This window comes from Pseudochaenichthys georgianus, chromosome 5 (genome assembly GCF_902827115.2).
Source record: "Pseudochaenichthys georgianus chromosome 5, fPseGeo1.2, whole genome shotgun sequence".
In the NCBI taxonomy this organism is placed as follows: Eukaryota; Metazoa; Chordata; class Actinopteri; order Perciformes; family Channichthyidae; genus Pseudochaenichthys; species Pseudochaenichthys georgianus.
Window position 1 is genome coordinate 30,975,090 of NC_047507.1, and position 15,868 is coordinate 30,990,957.

Sequence of the window (15,868 nt, forward strand, 5' to 3'; positions counted from 1 at the left end):
TCTGACAGCATAAATGCAGACATGCTTTACCCTTCCCTTCTGATGTGTTTGGGGAAAGAACATCTTTACATATGCATTTGGAAAAAAATAGCAAACCTGACCTACACATCACTATAAAATATTGTGGTATCTTGTCCAGAAGAAATTATAAAAACGCATACATTCATACCTAATACTACTTAATGTTTTTGAATCAGGACAATTATGCATTGTATTTAAAATAAATCACTCAAACTAAATAAAGGAAAAATAAATAACAGCAAGATTTTACAAATATAGCCATTTTATTAATGACTTGGAAAAAAAGCTTAACAACACAAGGAATACATGCATGCAGGGTATGTATGAGCTATTGTCCTCCTTGTTCGTACTCACAAGACACATTTCTTACAGTTGGATACTGAATTACAGCTGTGAAGCAATCAAATCAATTGATGTATATGCTCGTTTACACACACATCAAAAAATACATTTTCTCCTATGTGTATGAAATGAAAACTAACTTAGTGTTTTATCATTGTATTTCCTTAACATGTCACCTGCAAGCCTAATCTTTTGTTGGGGCAATCTTTTGTTAAATAACACATCAAATCCTTATTCATAATAATAAAAAATATTTTAAGAACAAATGTCGATACAATTTTAAATCTAAGGTAGTACTGCACGGACAAAAAATATTGTCATTTACTCCCAGTACAGGAAAACAACCATAGAATCTGTGTTTTATAAAATATGAATGTCTTTAGGAACAGTTTCAAACCAACATTTTAACTTCAAATGTAATTTTTGCAACCATCCAAAACACTGATATCTCACTTCATTTGATAGGAACTCGTACTGCCAACAGCTAATTAATACACGAGGAACAGATATAAAAATGATAGTTACCAAATGGCTCTAGTTACAGATTATTGGACCTCGCTATGTTTCCCGATCTGGCAGCTGATCTGTTTTAACAGCAACACTTACTGAGCTTTTTCTACACATGGTGATTAAAAAATGAAATTCAGGAAACTCTCAACGTACAGTAAACTTGGTAGGATAACGTTCTTATTCTACAATAGAAATTAAAAAAAAACTACTGCCCTGTTAAAAAGGGGAGAACATGGTCAAAAGAGAGAGCACTGAAACGAAGCGGCTGCATATTCAGAGCAGCTCAGTTCGTGGAAGGCGGCGCCGGCTCAGTTTTTCCCTCTCTTGGACTTACGAGTGGTCGGCTTGCCGCCCTTCGCCCCCTTTTTCGGTGCGGGCCCTTTTGTAGGTTCAGGCTCAGGCTCAGGCTCAGGCTGCCTTTTGTTTGCCGGCTTTTTAACCGCCGGCTCCTTAGGAGAAGACTCTTCAGGCTTAGATCGTCTGGACCTCGTTGTCTCCTTCGTGACTACCGCCTCCTCAGGGGACGAATCTCTGGACGCGGGTCGTTTGGCCCCCCGTTTGGCCAGCTTTTTAACCGCTGGTGTTTTGGGCTTTGTTGCAGGAGCTCCTCTCTTGACGGGCGTGGCTTTAACTGGCGTCTGGATTTCCTTCTTAGGGGGTGCTGGTTTCTTCCCTCGTCTCTTGGCTGAAGACACCGCTTTCTTGGCCGGAGACTTCTTGGCGAGGGTCCGTCCCCTGCCCTTAGCTTTTGACAGGCTGGGGCTCCGAGATTTCTTGGCCGGTGGGGGGCGGCGAGCCTTGGGTGGAGGCCTCTTTGGACTTTTTCTACTAGTAATTTGAACAGGGAGATGTTAGTTCAGTAGGAGCATAATTATCAACACATCACTTGTAGATGAAAGGTTATTGGAAAACAGCCTCAATTATAGACGTAGCGCTCGCACACTGACCCCAAATCCACCAATGTATCAAGATGAACAGCATTTCAATGTCAGTTAGGTCATTGACAGACTTTACAAAATAATAATCGTCCCTAAAAAAGGTAAATATCATGTATTTACGCACTACTGACGATCTGAAACAAGAATATATGGTTAAATAGGAAAATATTTATTGGAAATTATTATATGTATTATAATTGTTATGGTATAGCTTGGCAACGGTCAATCTAACCATAAATTCATTCGCATATGTGTACAAATATTTAGCTTTAATAGAATTTCTGTTTTCTTTCATGCTTAAATGTAATATAGTTTTGTTTCATATTACTTACATCATTTAAAATACATTTTTGTGATACAGTCTTGTCTCTAATTCAACTTTTTAGCGTACTGTGGTCTTAATCGTGTACAACTTGAAAACGTGGCTGGAATTGAAGAGTTTTCCTTTTAAATCGATTTGTGATTTGGAGTCAGTGTGCAGATGACACTCGTTTGGTGGTCATTTGAAATGTTGGGAAACTGCCTGCAGACTACAATCCTGTGTAAAGGACACAAAGTGTAGAGATGTGTACACCCACTTCTTCCGTACGGGAGCTTCATCCTCAGACTCCTCCTTCTCTTCCTCCTCTTCTGACTCTTCCTCGTCCGAAGAATCGGCCGCCCGCCTCCGTTTGGTTGCGGGGCTTTTCTCCGTAGGCTTGTTGAACTTGTCTGGGTACAGGATGGTAGGGCTGAAGAGGAAGATACAAATATATTTAAGACAGTATATGGATAATAATATCATCTCTGTAGGCCAGTGCTTCTCAAAGTCTGGTCCGCGGACCACTGGTGGTCCGTGAGTATATTGGTAACATTTCACATTTGAAATAAATACATTTAAGTTTTCCGCACTCTCGCGGGAATATCTCCGCAATGGAGCGAGCTTTCATTTGCATGATATAGCCCAGCGCAACACCTTCATCACACATGTTGCCACTTGTTTGTACCATTTTCAGGCGATTTGTAATCTGTTCTAGAAAAACTATGTGTTTTTGGATATTTGTGGAGTTCGGTGGTCTGCGAGTATTTTTTTATTGGTTATGTGGACCTTGGTATGAAAACGTTTGAGAAACAAGGCTTAACCTGATCAGCCTGTTGTAAAATTGAAAATATATTTTATACTTTGACAAACTATGGAATATACCCTATAACAGGGGTTTTCAAAGTGTGGGAAGGTGAGCCTCCCCTCAGAGAACATAACAGCTGCGCCCCCCCTCCCAATTATTATTGCTATTATTACTATAATCAGGCATGAAAACGGGTCAGGGGTGAAAAAGGTGAGAAGGATATTATCCCTCTAGGGGGGTCCGGGGCATGTTCTCCCGGAAGAACAATTTGAATATTCCATATTTTAAAGCATCAATCTGAAGAATTTTGAGATGCATTTTTTTGCCAACCTGGGGAGAGCTGGAGAAACTTAACTTCAGCCATGAGTCAAAAATATTATGGCCTCCTTACTAAGTATTATCAGGGATGCAAACTCATCAGGTATGGAAAAGGTGACAAGGACCCGAGCCCCCCGACCCCACGGAATATCGGCTTTAAAATGAGGAATAACAGAGGATTTTAGCAGTCAAAACAATTAAAGCAGCAGTGTTAATAATAACAGAAACGCTAAAGAGTCACATCTAATAGAAATATATAAAAGCATTTATTTTAATTGTGTAGCAGTCAGTTTATAATTTTGGCAGCACTGTTGAGCATTTTGAAAATCTATTGTCATTCCTCTGTGCAAGGCTGAGTCTTTCTATCTTTATGGCATCTGGTGTAAAGTAACTAAATTCATAAACTCAAGTACTATACTTGGGTACAATTTTGAGATACTTGTACTTTATTTAAGTATTTCAATGTTTTGCTACTTTGTTCTTCTTCTTCTCCTCTACAGTTCAGAGGTAAATGGTGTACTTTTACTCCACTACATGTAATTAATACCTTTAGTTACTTCACAGATCTGGATGAATGATGTGTAATATAATCAAGTGTTGAATCAGACTTTAGTTCCACCTGGAGTAAATCCACAAGCTACCCTGCAGCATACAAAGTCATTCATACTAGCTGCACCTTTACCAGCTTTGAGAACACTTTCATGATCAATCATTATAAAACATATCATATATATTATTCTGAAATGGACCAATCTGCACAACGACTACTTTTACTGTCGCTACTTTCACTATATTTTGATGAGAATACTTTTCTACTTTTACTTGAGGAACATTTTGAATGCAGTACTTTTACTAACAGAGTATTCCTACACTCAGGCACTTGAGTACTTCTACTTTTACTTAAGTACAAGATCTGAGTATTTCTGCTTTTAATCAAGTACAAGATCTGAGTACTTCTACTTTTAATCAAGTACAAGATCTGAGTACTTCTACTTTTACTCAAGTACAAGATCTGAGTATTTCTGCTTTTAATCAAGTACAAGATCTGAGTACTTCTACTTTTAATCAAGTACAAGATCTGAGTACTTCTACTTTTACTCAAGTACAAGATCTGAGTACTTCTACTTTTACTCAAGTACAAGATCTATACTTATACCACCTCCGTTTATAGCCTATGAAAAAAAAACTATTAGAAAACGAAGGCTAAAGCTAACGTTAGCAGATAGTGACTATGTATGCTAGCTAGCTAGCTCAACGATAAAACTTTTCAGTGCACATCACGCTCTGCGCTCCGACAGGGAGCTCTGCTCTGAACACCTGAACGGCCCGTTCTAACAGCTGTTCACCAGCAGTCCAGTCTGTGCCACAGTGACTCCGGACCGCACAGTTAATATTAACGAACGCACCCGTAGGTAATGTGGCTGCTGAAGCTAGACCATCATCACGAAGCAGCAGAGCCGACAGTCAGGAAGACTCGAGCACACAGCTCGCGCTGCATTATAATATATAAAAAAAGAACACCATGCGTGTCATGATGGCAGATAACAGCTCGCGGCCGTAGATTACTCCGGGTCCCAGACCCCTCCCATACCCCAAAAATATTTTTATTGCAGATCTACATGAATCACACAAACGACCTATTTTGGATTCAAAACGGCGAATTTCGCCGAAAGGTGAGTGATTTTCATGCCTGTATAATGCAGGGGTATTCAATTGCATTTCAAAGAGGTCCAGTAAGAGAAAATGTAATTAAATGCTCCGTTTTCACTGTCTACCTTCCGCCATTTGAAATTACTCTGACAGTTTCTCTCCTCTTGTCTCGTATCTGTGTTTGAATCTATCGTGCTGACTCACTGACTGCACCGATTTGATTGACTGAGTAACGTCACCTCCTTAAAATATTAAACAATAACTTTTTTAAACCTTTTTATTTTTATGTTTTAAACATATTGTATAAAACTCCCCCACTACTTGGACTATTCCTTGCACCCCTCTAGAATAAGCCCGAATGGTCTTAACCATATTGCATCAGCAACGTGCACTTGTTGATAACAACATCGCAAAGACACTGGTAGCGATCGGACAATTGAGTGTTGTTCAGTTTGTGTGTTGCGGAACGTGTGTGTGCATTTCCACTACAGCGCGGTTTAACCTCTTAAGCCCCACGGGCCCGAGCTCGGCTCCGCAAATGCTATATATGTAGCAACAGTGCTATATCTGAAGTGTCATTCATGAAACTATTAATATTCCATACCCATCTGACCAGAGTAAACTTGGCTAACTGACGATACGAAAAAAAAAAGTTTTTCGAAAAAGAAGTCTCACAAGAAGGAGCCCATGGCAAAAACGGGCAATTGCTATTTCTGCTCATAACTCACAAAAACGATCATTTATAATTCATACTTTCTGCACAAACAACACATCTTCTGAAAGCTGAGATTCCATGGGTATACACCCCATCACTACAGGCACAACATTAACCGAGCTAGCAGCCAGAACATAGCAAGTAAACAATATCAGTTTTCAAATCCATGACAATAATTAGGTCTTACCTTGGCTGTTTTGTGATCAAAAGTTGTGTTCAAAGGAATAAAAACACTGCTCAAGGTTAATCCAATGTCTCTTGTCACTTTAAAATGATTACTGATAATCAATCCTTTCATTCACGGCATAAGAGTAGGTCCAACGATTAACAGTCCGTGGCTTCAGCTGCGGGAGATGCAGTTTACGCATAGCTCCCCCTCTGCAGGCGTAACGTATATACGTATTTTGAAACTGCCACTCGATTCGCTCTAACGATTCAAATAAATAGGTGTCAATCACCCAAATCGACCAATGGGTTCCAGAGATAGGATCTTGCGTAAGTATAAATAAAGGCAGTATAGCTGGTTTACGCAAACTCCCACTCTTTTTACGCAAACGCCCACTCTTTTTACGCAGCATAGTAGGCTATAGCATGTCCCGAGGCGACAGGAGAGCAGAGAACGGCAGATCGATCGATTAATGCTTTGACAAGTCTGCAGACAGACGGCAGGAGAAAAACCTATTAAAATGCGTGTTTTCTGAATGGAGCTTGGCTAAGCTAACGTTGTATATATGAGGAGGCGTGTGGCGCAGTGGATAGAGCCTTGGTGTTCGGATCAGGGGGTCACAGGTTCAAACCCCACTGCAGTCAGCATGTCGTTGTGTCCCTGGGCAAGACACTTTACCCCAAATTGCTCCTGTGGGGATTGCCCACAGTATTGAGTATGTAAGTCGCTTTGGATAAAAGCGTCTAACAAGTAACATGTAATGTATATGCTCCATCCACACTCACAACAACGGCCTATACAGACATAAATAAACCAGGGACTGTATTCGCCATGACACAGACAGTCTGTGGTTTGTACTTGTTTAACTTTTGTCTAGTTTTTGAATAGATATGTGGAGCTGTGAGCCCTGAGGGCTAACAGCTAATGTTGTTTTTGTGTTTCGCATTGAAGATGACGTCACGGCTCCGCCTACACTGCGTTACTATAGTTACTACCCCAGTTCCTAAACTGTAATGGAAACGCAGCATAAAGTGAGCCTGGCCTAACGAGGCCTAGCCATACGCCATAAGCCGAGCGAGGCCCTGCAGTGGAAAAGCGCCATAGTAGTAGCATAATGCAGACTAGGGCAGCCTATTCCTTTAAAAGAGAGAGGGGGGATATGCGTGTGGCGCATGCATGTGTAGAGCGAGCAAGAGGGAAGTTGAGCGGGTGCAGCTTCTGGATGATAATGGGAGTAGCAGCAGTATAACAAAATCGCAAATATAAACAACGGCCTCACAAGAACATTGAATGTTGGATTTCATTTACCGATCTGGCAGACACCCACTACACGGGGCGGAAGTAGGTTATATAAATATCCCCATTATTCCAAAAGTACAAATAAGAACAGCCAAAGTTGTTAAGTCAAGGAAGGATTCTGAAACACTCAACACTGAGACACACCAAAACCACAATTGTTGAGTTTAAACTATGAGACAAAACGATTGCATAAACGAACCCCCCCTTTTTTTCGGGAGTCATTGACATACCTGGGGTAGAAAGGGAACGAGAGCCGGTAAGTCCCCGTGAAGCCGTGACCGGTGATCTGCTCCATCCAGCCGAGGACTTTACACTTTGTCAAGGTCCTCCTCAGACTGGCCACTAAAGAAAAGAGTTCCCTTTTAGTGAAACCATTTTGGATGCGGAAACCTTGTGACCAAACCATAATCGTGCCAAATGTGTAGATTTCATGTGACATACAAAACAAGAATTTCAATTGACAGTGTGGGTCTAACAGTTTGTTTTATCTCAGTATATTATTTCAAATGTACAGTCCTGTTTAGTGTTAGGCAGTCTCACCTAACTGGTACTCCTTTCTGTCCTTGTTAGCGTCCACCAGGTATTTGCGTAGAGTGGTGGTGCTGCAGGTTTTAGGCTCGTTCATGGCTGTGACGGCGGCTGCGATGGCATCCTCAAAGTTGTTGCCCTTTGGCAGGACCTGGTTACGCTTTAGCTGGATGGTCAGAAAAAATAAACTTTTTAGATAACATAACTTTGTCTTCACCAAAATTCTAGCTTCCGTGTGATCTGCTACAAGTTATCGGCCAACTTTGATCACCACAGCAAAGGGAGGCATTCATGTTGTCACCTTCTCTTTTATGACAAATGAATAAAACTGTGTAACGGGTAAGTGGGGTTTTACCTGGAAGGTCCCAGAGGCTCCTTTCCCAGTGATCTGCTCCAGTATCCCTTTCTCTACCGCCTTCACCAGCGCTGTCTTCAGGAGGTCCGGCCTGGAAACAAACAACACTCAGTGAATAATTAACTCAAACAATTATTTCAGTTTATAAAAAACCTCACTTTTGCTTTTTAGTTAAAACAGAACACAGCCACACAATGTAGTGTGTGGCTGTGTTCTGTTTTAACTTTAAGTCTGGAACTTTTAGTGAGCATCAATGATTTTATGTTTGTAGTGCTAAAAAACATTGATCAAACACTTTTTAGACTGTTACTCGATACCATTAAGGATGGATTTATATACTGTTATCAAGGTTAGTATTCAACATTTGCAGGTTAAGGCTTTCCAAATGCAACAAGTCTTTCATCTACTCCATTTCACATAATACAGTTCAATAGTTTTGGATTGGATTACATTTGGAAACTTTGTTTGAGTTAAAAAATCAAAGTCGAATCATCAGTAGACACGATGCAGCCCTGATAGTCTGCAGAGTTACAAACGAACACATTAAACAGGAGGAAATGCTCCGTACCTGTTCTTGACATTTAAGTCGGGGAAGTGCTGCTCCAGGTATTTCTTGATCAGGAGGTAGGAGGCCTCTTTGGGCTCACAGAGCCGAGTGATGATGAGATGCAGAGCGTCTCCCAGAGCCTCCGTCTTCAGAGGAGCATTCTGAAACACCATGCAGGGGCAACCATTACCACCAAAACCATCCCAGTCTGACAGGGAAACATGCAGACAGGACACTGTCCTCACTGCCCCATTATCATTAGGATTAGATCCATCAGATATTTTACTGTTATCTGCTACTTTCTATATCAAATTGGACTCCAATTAGTTATCAATGAAGTCTTCCCAGCACCTCAAAAGCTCCCTAATCACATCATGTTTTATCACGGAGGAACAATTAACTATTTCCAGGGAACCACCTGGATGTGGATGCTCTCTGCAGAATTAGAAACATAACTATTATACATCATCCTCATTTCTAACCCCTGCTGAAACATACCTTAGAGGAGGCGGTCTGCTTCCCGATGGTGAAGGTTCCTGACAGGCCTTTACCTTTGAGCTGTGCATGAAACAGATACCAAAATACATGTGTTAGACATCACAATTACAAAAACATTTGGACAAGTTAGTTTTATCCTAAAGGTTTGATTGATTTACATGGGGCTCAAGTAAGAGAGCCATACGCACCATTAAAGTACTTTGAAAGGAGAGTGGAATTGACTTTTTACCTTTAAAACTACAAATATGCCAACACGGGTCCAGGTAAATGGTTAAACATTGTGTAAGTGTATAGTTTGCTATAACTCAATATACTTTTCTTTTGTTCCAGCTTACAACCAACTGTAGTAATTGAACCCAGCATTAAATCCAGGTAGGGATGGGACAGTATAGGATTTGATCATGGATCATGATAAAAACAAGTAAGTTGGTCAAGTTTTAATTTGGGGATTATTGTGAATATATCCTCATGAGGGTTTTGAAAAAGCAGTCAATTGTTTTTATCATGGTAGTGAATTGAAAATAACCGGATTTAAAAAGACAGAACTATCATGTTCAGGCCAATGCAATGTTGCATTTATTTTTGCAGCCTTAAGATTGACTATTATCCCATTAAAGTGTCATTTCCCCCCATAAAAATATGTGTTTCTTTTACAACATTAGTTTAGTACAATTTAAAAAGTTGTATGCATATTTTGAAGGGTATAGGGAAAATGTTGTGTATGGCATTATTTGGCCAACATAACTATGAACATTTTCACATTGTCCCAATGCTACATAGTGCCTTATTTTTAGGTTAGTAACACTGAAATAAAGTCTGTTCACAACTACAACATCCCAATAGTATGTGTGGGAGCTGCACCTGGATGCTATCAGGCTAGGTTAACATTAGCAGCTCTATCTTGCTCTTTAGTGGATTTGAGATAGTTTACAATCCAAGAAAACCAGTCAAACTCGATATCCTGATAGCCACCGAGTTTAGAATGAAAAACCTGTGTACAGGATTATGGTTCAGTTGTATTTCAAGTGTCTAATTAATGTTCCAGGAGAAAAAAAAATGATTTTCGTAATGTCTAATGCAGTTTAAACTGCATGCTTTAGCTATGTATCTATATTATTAAAATACTAATTAAACCCAATACCCCCTGATAACATTCTTTACCTGTTTGATGGTGCCCTTCTCCAAATGTTTCTTCATTGCTTTCTTGATGAGAAACTTCTTCTTGTGAATGTCCATCTCGGGGTATTTCTTCAGAATATATTTCATGAAGGACTGGTATGAAACCCCGGACTTATCATTACAGGACTGTAAAGAAAGAGGACAAGATATCACAAAGGTTGTCGTTAAACAAAAAGAGAAAAAACGAACTAAAAGGTGATTTAAGGAGTTCGTACACACCGTGATCGCTTCGATGAGGATATCATTCACTTTGTTCTGAGTGCCTGCATAGTTGGTAACAGGAAGCTTTTTGCTGGCAGTGACGCTAGCCCACGCAGGAATGGTCCGTTTCACTTTCTTGCTTTTCCCTTTCTTGTACTTGTAGCCATCCTTCAACCTGCCACCAAAAAAGATGAGGAGCAAGACACGAGGTCAGTGAAGAGGTTTGTTCTTTTAGAAGCGATATTTCACTGTGATCGTTACCACCCTTATCTTTAACACATCCTCACCTTAGTAGGAGAACATAGCAGTGTGTTGCACACTGTCCAGCCGCGCAGTCCTTGCATTTGTCCCTTTGTCACCGACGGAAAAGACAAAATGAAGTTTGAGAACATCTGTCTGAATGATCACCATGGTAATTTGACCCTACATGAACCGCTAGTCTAGTGTACTACGTGCACAAGAGTAAATGTTTTCTTTGTCGAGGTCTGGGAGAAGAAAGGGAGGAGAAATTCGGGGGTATTGTTATTAAATGTTGTTTATACTTTATCACCTACATTTGGAGTTTTACCCCCCTGCCAATTGTTGACTTTAAATATCTAAGTATTTCTTTATGAGAAATAGTCAAAAGAAAATCTATCCATAATGGTTTAGATGAGCTATTTATAATCTAAAATTAAACTGAAACCCTTTTCTGAACATTCTGAACTTTTTGTGTGAATAAGACGGCAAATAAAACATGTTTTAAGCAGCATTCTGCATGTACGTAGCTGTTGTTTTAGATTTCATATGTGGACTGAGCTGGAATCAAATCGCCAGACTTTCATGACCCTTGCGCCCTCTCCTCCTGAACTCCTCCGAGACTGCGGACAAAGGGACGGCTACATATGTCTGGAATGTTTCTCATGAATGTGGCTGTGACAGGTCACATCCTTTGGGAATGCAAAACTACTGTTATCCAGGAGAGGTAAGGATCATGTAAACAGATAAAAGTGCTATCAGAGTGAAATATCGCAGCGTTCAGAGTTACACTAGCTCTCTGGTGAAACTCACTCTTTCTTATCCGTCTCTTCTCCTCCTCCCTTCTCTGCCGTGGCTCCTTCAGCCTCCTCTCCATTCTCTGTGGGCTCCTTGTCCCCTGCCGCCTCGCCATCCGTCACCTGGTCGGGCGTAGCTGAGGGTGCAGCCTGCTCATCTTCATTGGAGGGAGACTCCTCTGAGGACGCTTCAGGCTCTGAGGAGGAGGAAACCATTGAAATTTAGCAAAAGAAAAACCCAACAAATGCTGTTTTTTTTAATGTAGCTGACTGATTATTCCACTACGTAAACATCCTCCCATTTAGTTTGTTCTCCTTCAGGAATTAATAATGAAAAATGTCATTCACCTCTATCAAGAAAAGCCACTACAGCAGCATTTTTGAATTGCAAAGTCAGTTAAATATGTATAAGTAATATGTAAATGGTTTTATAAATACCTGTTAACATCCACAAATAAATGTTAGCAACTTGTTTTGGTTGAAAACTGTTTTGTGTGCACAAATGTATTTCGTTATAAAAAATGCACTTAAAGGGCCTTGAAAGCTTATGCCACTGATCAGGTTGATGCAAAAATAATTAGTTTTTTCGGCATGTGATTTTCCTTGTTTTGACTGATTTACATACTGTGGTGAACTACTTGGACTTGTTATTACTGATAGACCATTATCTGTTGTAGTTAAGCCATGAAGGGCCAGCTGGCTGTACTGGTAAGCAGATATTTAAAGGGGCACACATAGTCTTTTGTAAAAGTTCATTGTAAAAGTAAAAAGTTACATATATTCAAATAATTATGGCTGTTATTTATGACGTAAAAATGTGGTGTAAAAGATAAATAATACTATTTGAAACAATAAATAGGGATTAATCACTTTTGTGTTAATGTCAGATGGACTATTAATAAATGCAAAACAAATACGTCTTTCATAAAGTCATTAGGTGTGTCACATTAAATCACTATTCCCGTGATTCCCAATATCTTTTACGAAAATGCAATATCTCACAAATACACAACTAATGCTCATTTGAAATACAATATTAATTGATATTTCTCCTTATTATTTATAACTCCCTTATTGGATTCCTGCTGCTTGTCAAACATACAAATGTTTCTCTAATATATTGTTTTACCCTGCTGTAATTAAACTCTGCATGTAAGCACCAAACATATTGCATTGTTTGATTCTGACACTTCTCAGGTCCAGAAACGTTGGCATAAACTAACTTTGCATGCCTACTCATGAGCTGAATACTGGACTGCCAGTTAATTTTGTGTCAGTGATGACGGTGCGTTCACGGGTCTTTAGTTCAGGTGATGGACGACCCCAGCCTCACCTTCCTCTGCTGCAGCGGAGGGGGCCTTCTCCGCGGTTGAAGACGCTGCTGCTCGGCGTATCGGCATCACACCAGCTTTGCCTGGGTGAGGAAAATAAAAATGTATCCACGAACCAGGAGGAAAGCTCATTAGCACACAGTTTTTTTTAGACTCATTCTGTCTACGTGCGTGTATAAACATGGCGACACTGCCAAACCCACTTCATTCATTGAGGCCCATTATCATTAAAACAGAAGAAAAAGCGCCAGTGTGTTTTCACAAAATGCAACCACTTCAAGACATGCACTGCTGTCCGGCTGCGTATCCTCCAGCCTATGCCGATATATTTCAAACATTTTTCACGTGAGCCAGAAGATGAGTTGCCAGAAATGTTAGGGCAATTTCGCCATTTTGTCCGTTTGGTATACACAGAGTAATGGCGTCGCACAAGGCAGATAAAATTCATTTCAGTTACATGGGGGGAAAAACACCGGCCTACGCTTTTCTCCAGCTTCGCATCCGTGCAAACACACATTGAGCTAGTAACGTACCATAACGCGAATACAACTTACCTTTTACTAGTGGAGAAAAAGTGTGTTACTTTGAAGAAAATTCTGCACGATCCTTTATTTAGATTTCCGTTTATGAACCCCGCCCCAAAGACCGTTGGTCACGCAGCGTCACGCAGCTTCACGTCGAAGGATCCCTACTGTCATGGCCGCCGTCATTAACAGTTTACATTTCTTGTACTTTCTCACCGAGGCTAGCTAGCAAACCAACGTTTTTATCTTTTAAAGTATTTCTATAAACATTAGAATCGAAGTAATACTTCCATATTTTGAGTCGATTCCACATGTTCTACCGTACAGGTCAATATAATTCGAGCACACTTTGAATTTAATCAAGATAAATCAATTATTAACGTAGTGTATTAAACACTACAGCACTCACAATGTTTTCGATAGTAGTGCATGGCAAAGACTAATGGGAGATGTAGTCATCTAAAAACAAAAAGTGAAAACGACTAGGAACGCAGCTCTTATGAATACCAGTAGGCTATTGGTCACACATTAATCGTAAAACAGACATTTAAACATTAGAAAAATCCTGTCATCTTTGTGGAAAGTTTTAAATTAAGCCCTTATTGAAAAAACCAAGAACATTATTGCTTAACAAATACTTCAATGTTCTTAATACCCTGATCATTATTTGTGGTTTACATTTGGACCATAATGTAATTATTATGTTCACGTTTAACTTATCAACGAATTATTTCACAAGTACTGGACTATTGTTATTTTTTGAAAATTGTGAAAGATGGCTGTCACATCGTCCTAAATTGACTTCATAATATTTCTTTTTTTATCCTTATAGCACAACAACAGAGTAGCAGCAATTAATTACAATTGTGAAGCTGGAACTTTGTGCCACTTGGTCAGTTTCGGTCACCATTCACTGTGGGTACCTTAAAATGCTTTTTGTGTGACCCAAAAAAAGTAAACTACTGTAAAGACACTTCTCCAGAGACCGGTCAGGACAAATTTGGTGATCAGATAACCATGTAACTACTCGCTTATCATGAATATACATGCTACTCAACTGGGTCTACACAAAATATAGTCAGAACTGTGAGCAAATGTGAGCCAGAACTAAGTGCCACAAGTATTTTAAAGCTCTGGCAATGATAGAGAGGTAACATTTAAATAACAATTTATGCTTTACAGGATCAGGCACTGAACAAATCAGTGCCTGGAGCTGCTCTGAAACATCCTTCAGCTTCTTCTGAGGACAGGCTGTCCAAAAAGGGAAAAACTGAAAATACACAGATTCATTTGTATCAGAGGGACTAAAAGAAACACATATAGCAACATATATTTTGACACCAACAATCAAAAGAACAAATCGTGACAATCACTTTTTAAATACCTTTTTTGTCTTTAATGTATTTACAAGTTTTATCTGCGCTGTAGTTTGAAGTATTACAAGCATTTCACGTTGAGCGACCCTGGCCATTTGCTTTTTAATGTTGCCTTTTTTGCTCGTTTCATTTGAATGTGTCCGGTTTGTTCGTCTGCGTTTGTTTTGAAAGTTCTGTGGACAGACCTGCATCGCTTCTTGAATGCATACCTCTAACCTGAGGCTTATGTATATCAACTTAGAGCAAGTCAAGGCTGAGGGAAACATTTTCTGCCTGTTAGGAGAAGACTTGGACCTGGAAATGTCAAACACGGACAACGTTAATAGTTTCTGTGCATCCACTCTTCTTTATCTCTGCTTCCCCTTCATCCCAAAATAACTTTGTTTACCCTGTTTTAAACCAAACAGTGTGGAATCCAGGGAGGCTATTTATTTCACAATTATTATTTTGTTATTATAATTAATTATATTGTTATTTCTGTTGTTGTTCTCATTTGTGAGCATCTGCAAATGTTAAATAACTTTCACATTTGCAGTCCTTAAAAAAATAATAAATTAAAGAGTCCGGAACCTATGTATCTTTTAAGTCTCTTCTTAAAAAGTAACAAAACAAACGTAAGTTAAAATTTAAAACAAAAATATTTTCTATGTATAATACAGGTATTTAGTGCTTCAGCTGTTGGAATCCAAACTCAAAATGGCGGCATGTTTCAGAACTGTACCGCAGAACAAAATTCCGGCCGTAAAACATGTCGTCCTGCCCATACACCCATTTTGAAAGTTTGTTTGTTCTGCTGTAAGTATGCAGTTCTTCTACGCCCTGCCCCACCCTCCCCCCGGGTGTGTCCCTCGTCAATTATCTTCCGACTCCTCCTCCGCTTCCCGCAGCCAGGTGAAGAAGGCCGTAACGGACTTGAGGGCCACTCCCTTCCCCTCCTGCTCGGCAGGGTCTTTGCTCGTCTCCCACTTGTAGAAAGCGTCCTCCGAGATCACGTCCTCATCATACAGACAGTCAAAGAACATCCGGAGGAGGTCTGCAACACAAAGAGACCAGCGGTGTTAACTTTGTCAGCTACTTGTCTTAGTTTTGTGCAAATGTGATTTTTTGTTCATAATATTAAACCTCATCCCGATTGTTTTTTTTTAAGCTGAAGGAGTTTTATTAAAAGTCGGGCCATTTTTGAGAAGATTGGAAAAAAAAAATTGTCAATGAATTCAACTGAGTTTTGCA

At 39.8% G+C, this 15,868-nt stretch overlaps 2 protein-coding genes across 5 annotated transcripts in view; both read right to left on the minus strand.

Annotated features, from left to right (window-relative positions):
- Positions 1 to 265: 265 nt before the first annotated feature.
- Positions 266 to 13,396, minus strand: hp1bp3 (heterochromatin protein 1, binding protein 3). 2 transcript variants are annotated; one of them, XM_034083142.1, is made up of 13 exons: positions 13,293 to 13,396; positions 12,741 to 12,821; positions 11,424 to 11,604; positions 10,661 to 10,723; positions 10,392 to 10,548; positions 10,155 to 10,298; positions 8,994 to 9,053; positions 8,517 to 8,656; positions 7,949 to 8,039; positions 7,606 to 7,759; positions 7,296 to 7,407; positions 2,390 to 2,542; positions 266 to 1,701 (listed from the first exon to the last, which is right to left on the minus strand). In XM_034083142.1, the coding sequence occupies exons 2-13, from the start codon at positions 12,805 to 12,807 to the stop codon at positions 1,182 to 1,184; spliced, it is 1,842 nt and encodes a 613-aa protein (XP_033939033.1). In that variant the 5' UTR covers positions 12,808 to 12,821; positions 13,293 to 13,396; the 3' UTR covers positions 266 to 1,181. The 2 variants fall into 2 exon arrangements, with proteins under 2 accessions (XP_033939033.1, XP_033939035.1); XM_034083144.1 differs by lacking the exon at positions 10,661 to 10,723.
- A 1,239-nt stretch (positions 13,397 to 14,635) lies between these two features.
- LOC117446291 (eukaryotic translation initiation factor 4 gamma 3-like) overlaps positions 14,636 to 15,868 on the minus strand; it is a 60,451-nt gene continuing 59,218 nt past the window's right edge. For all 3 annotated transcript variants that reach the window (XM_034082405.2, XM_071203199.1, XM_034082397.2), the window contains one exon: positions 14,636 to 15,671. In XM_034082405.2, coding sequence (XP_033938296.1) covers positions 15,490 to 15,671 — 182 coding nt within the window. In that variant the 3' untranslated portion in view covers positions 14,636 to 15,489. The remainder of the gene's footprint in view (positions 15,672 to 15,868) is intronic.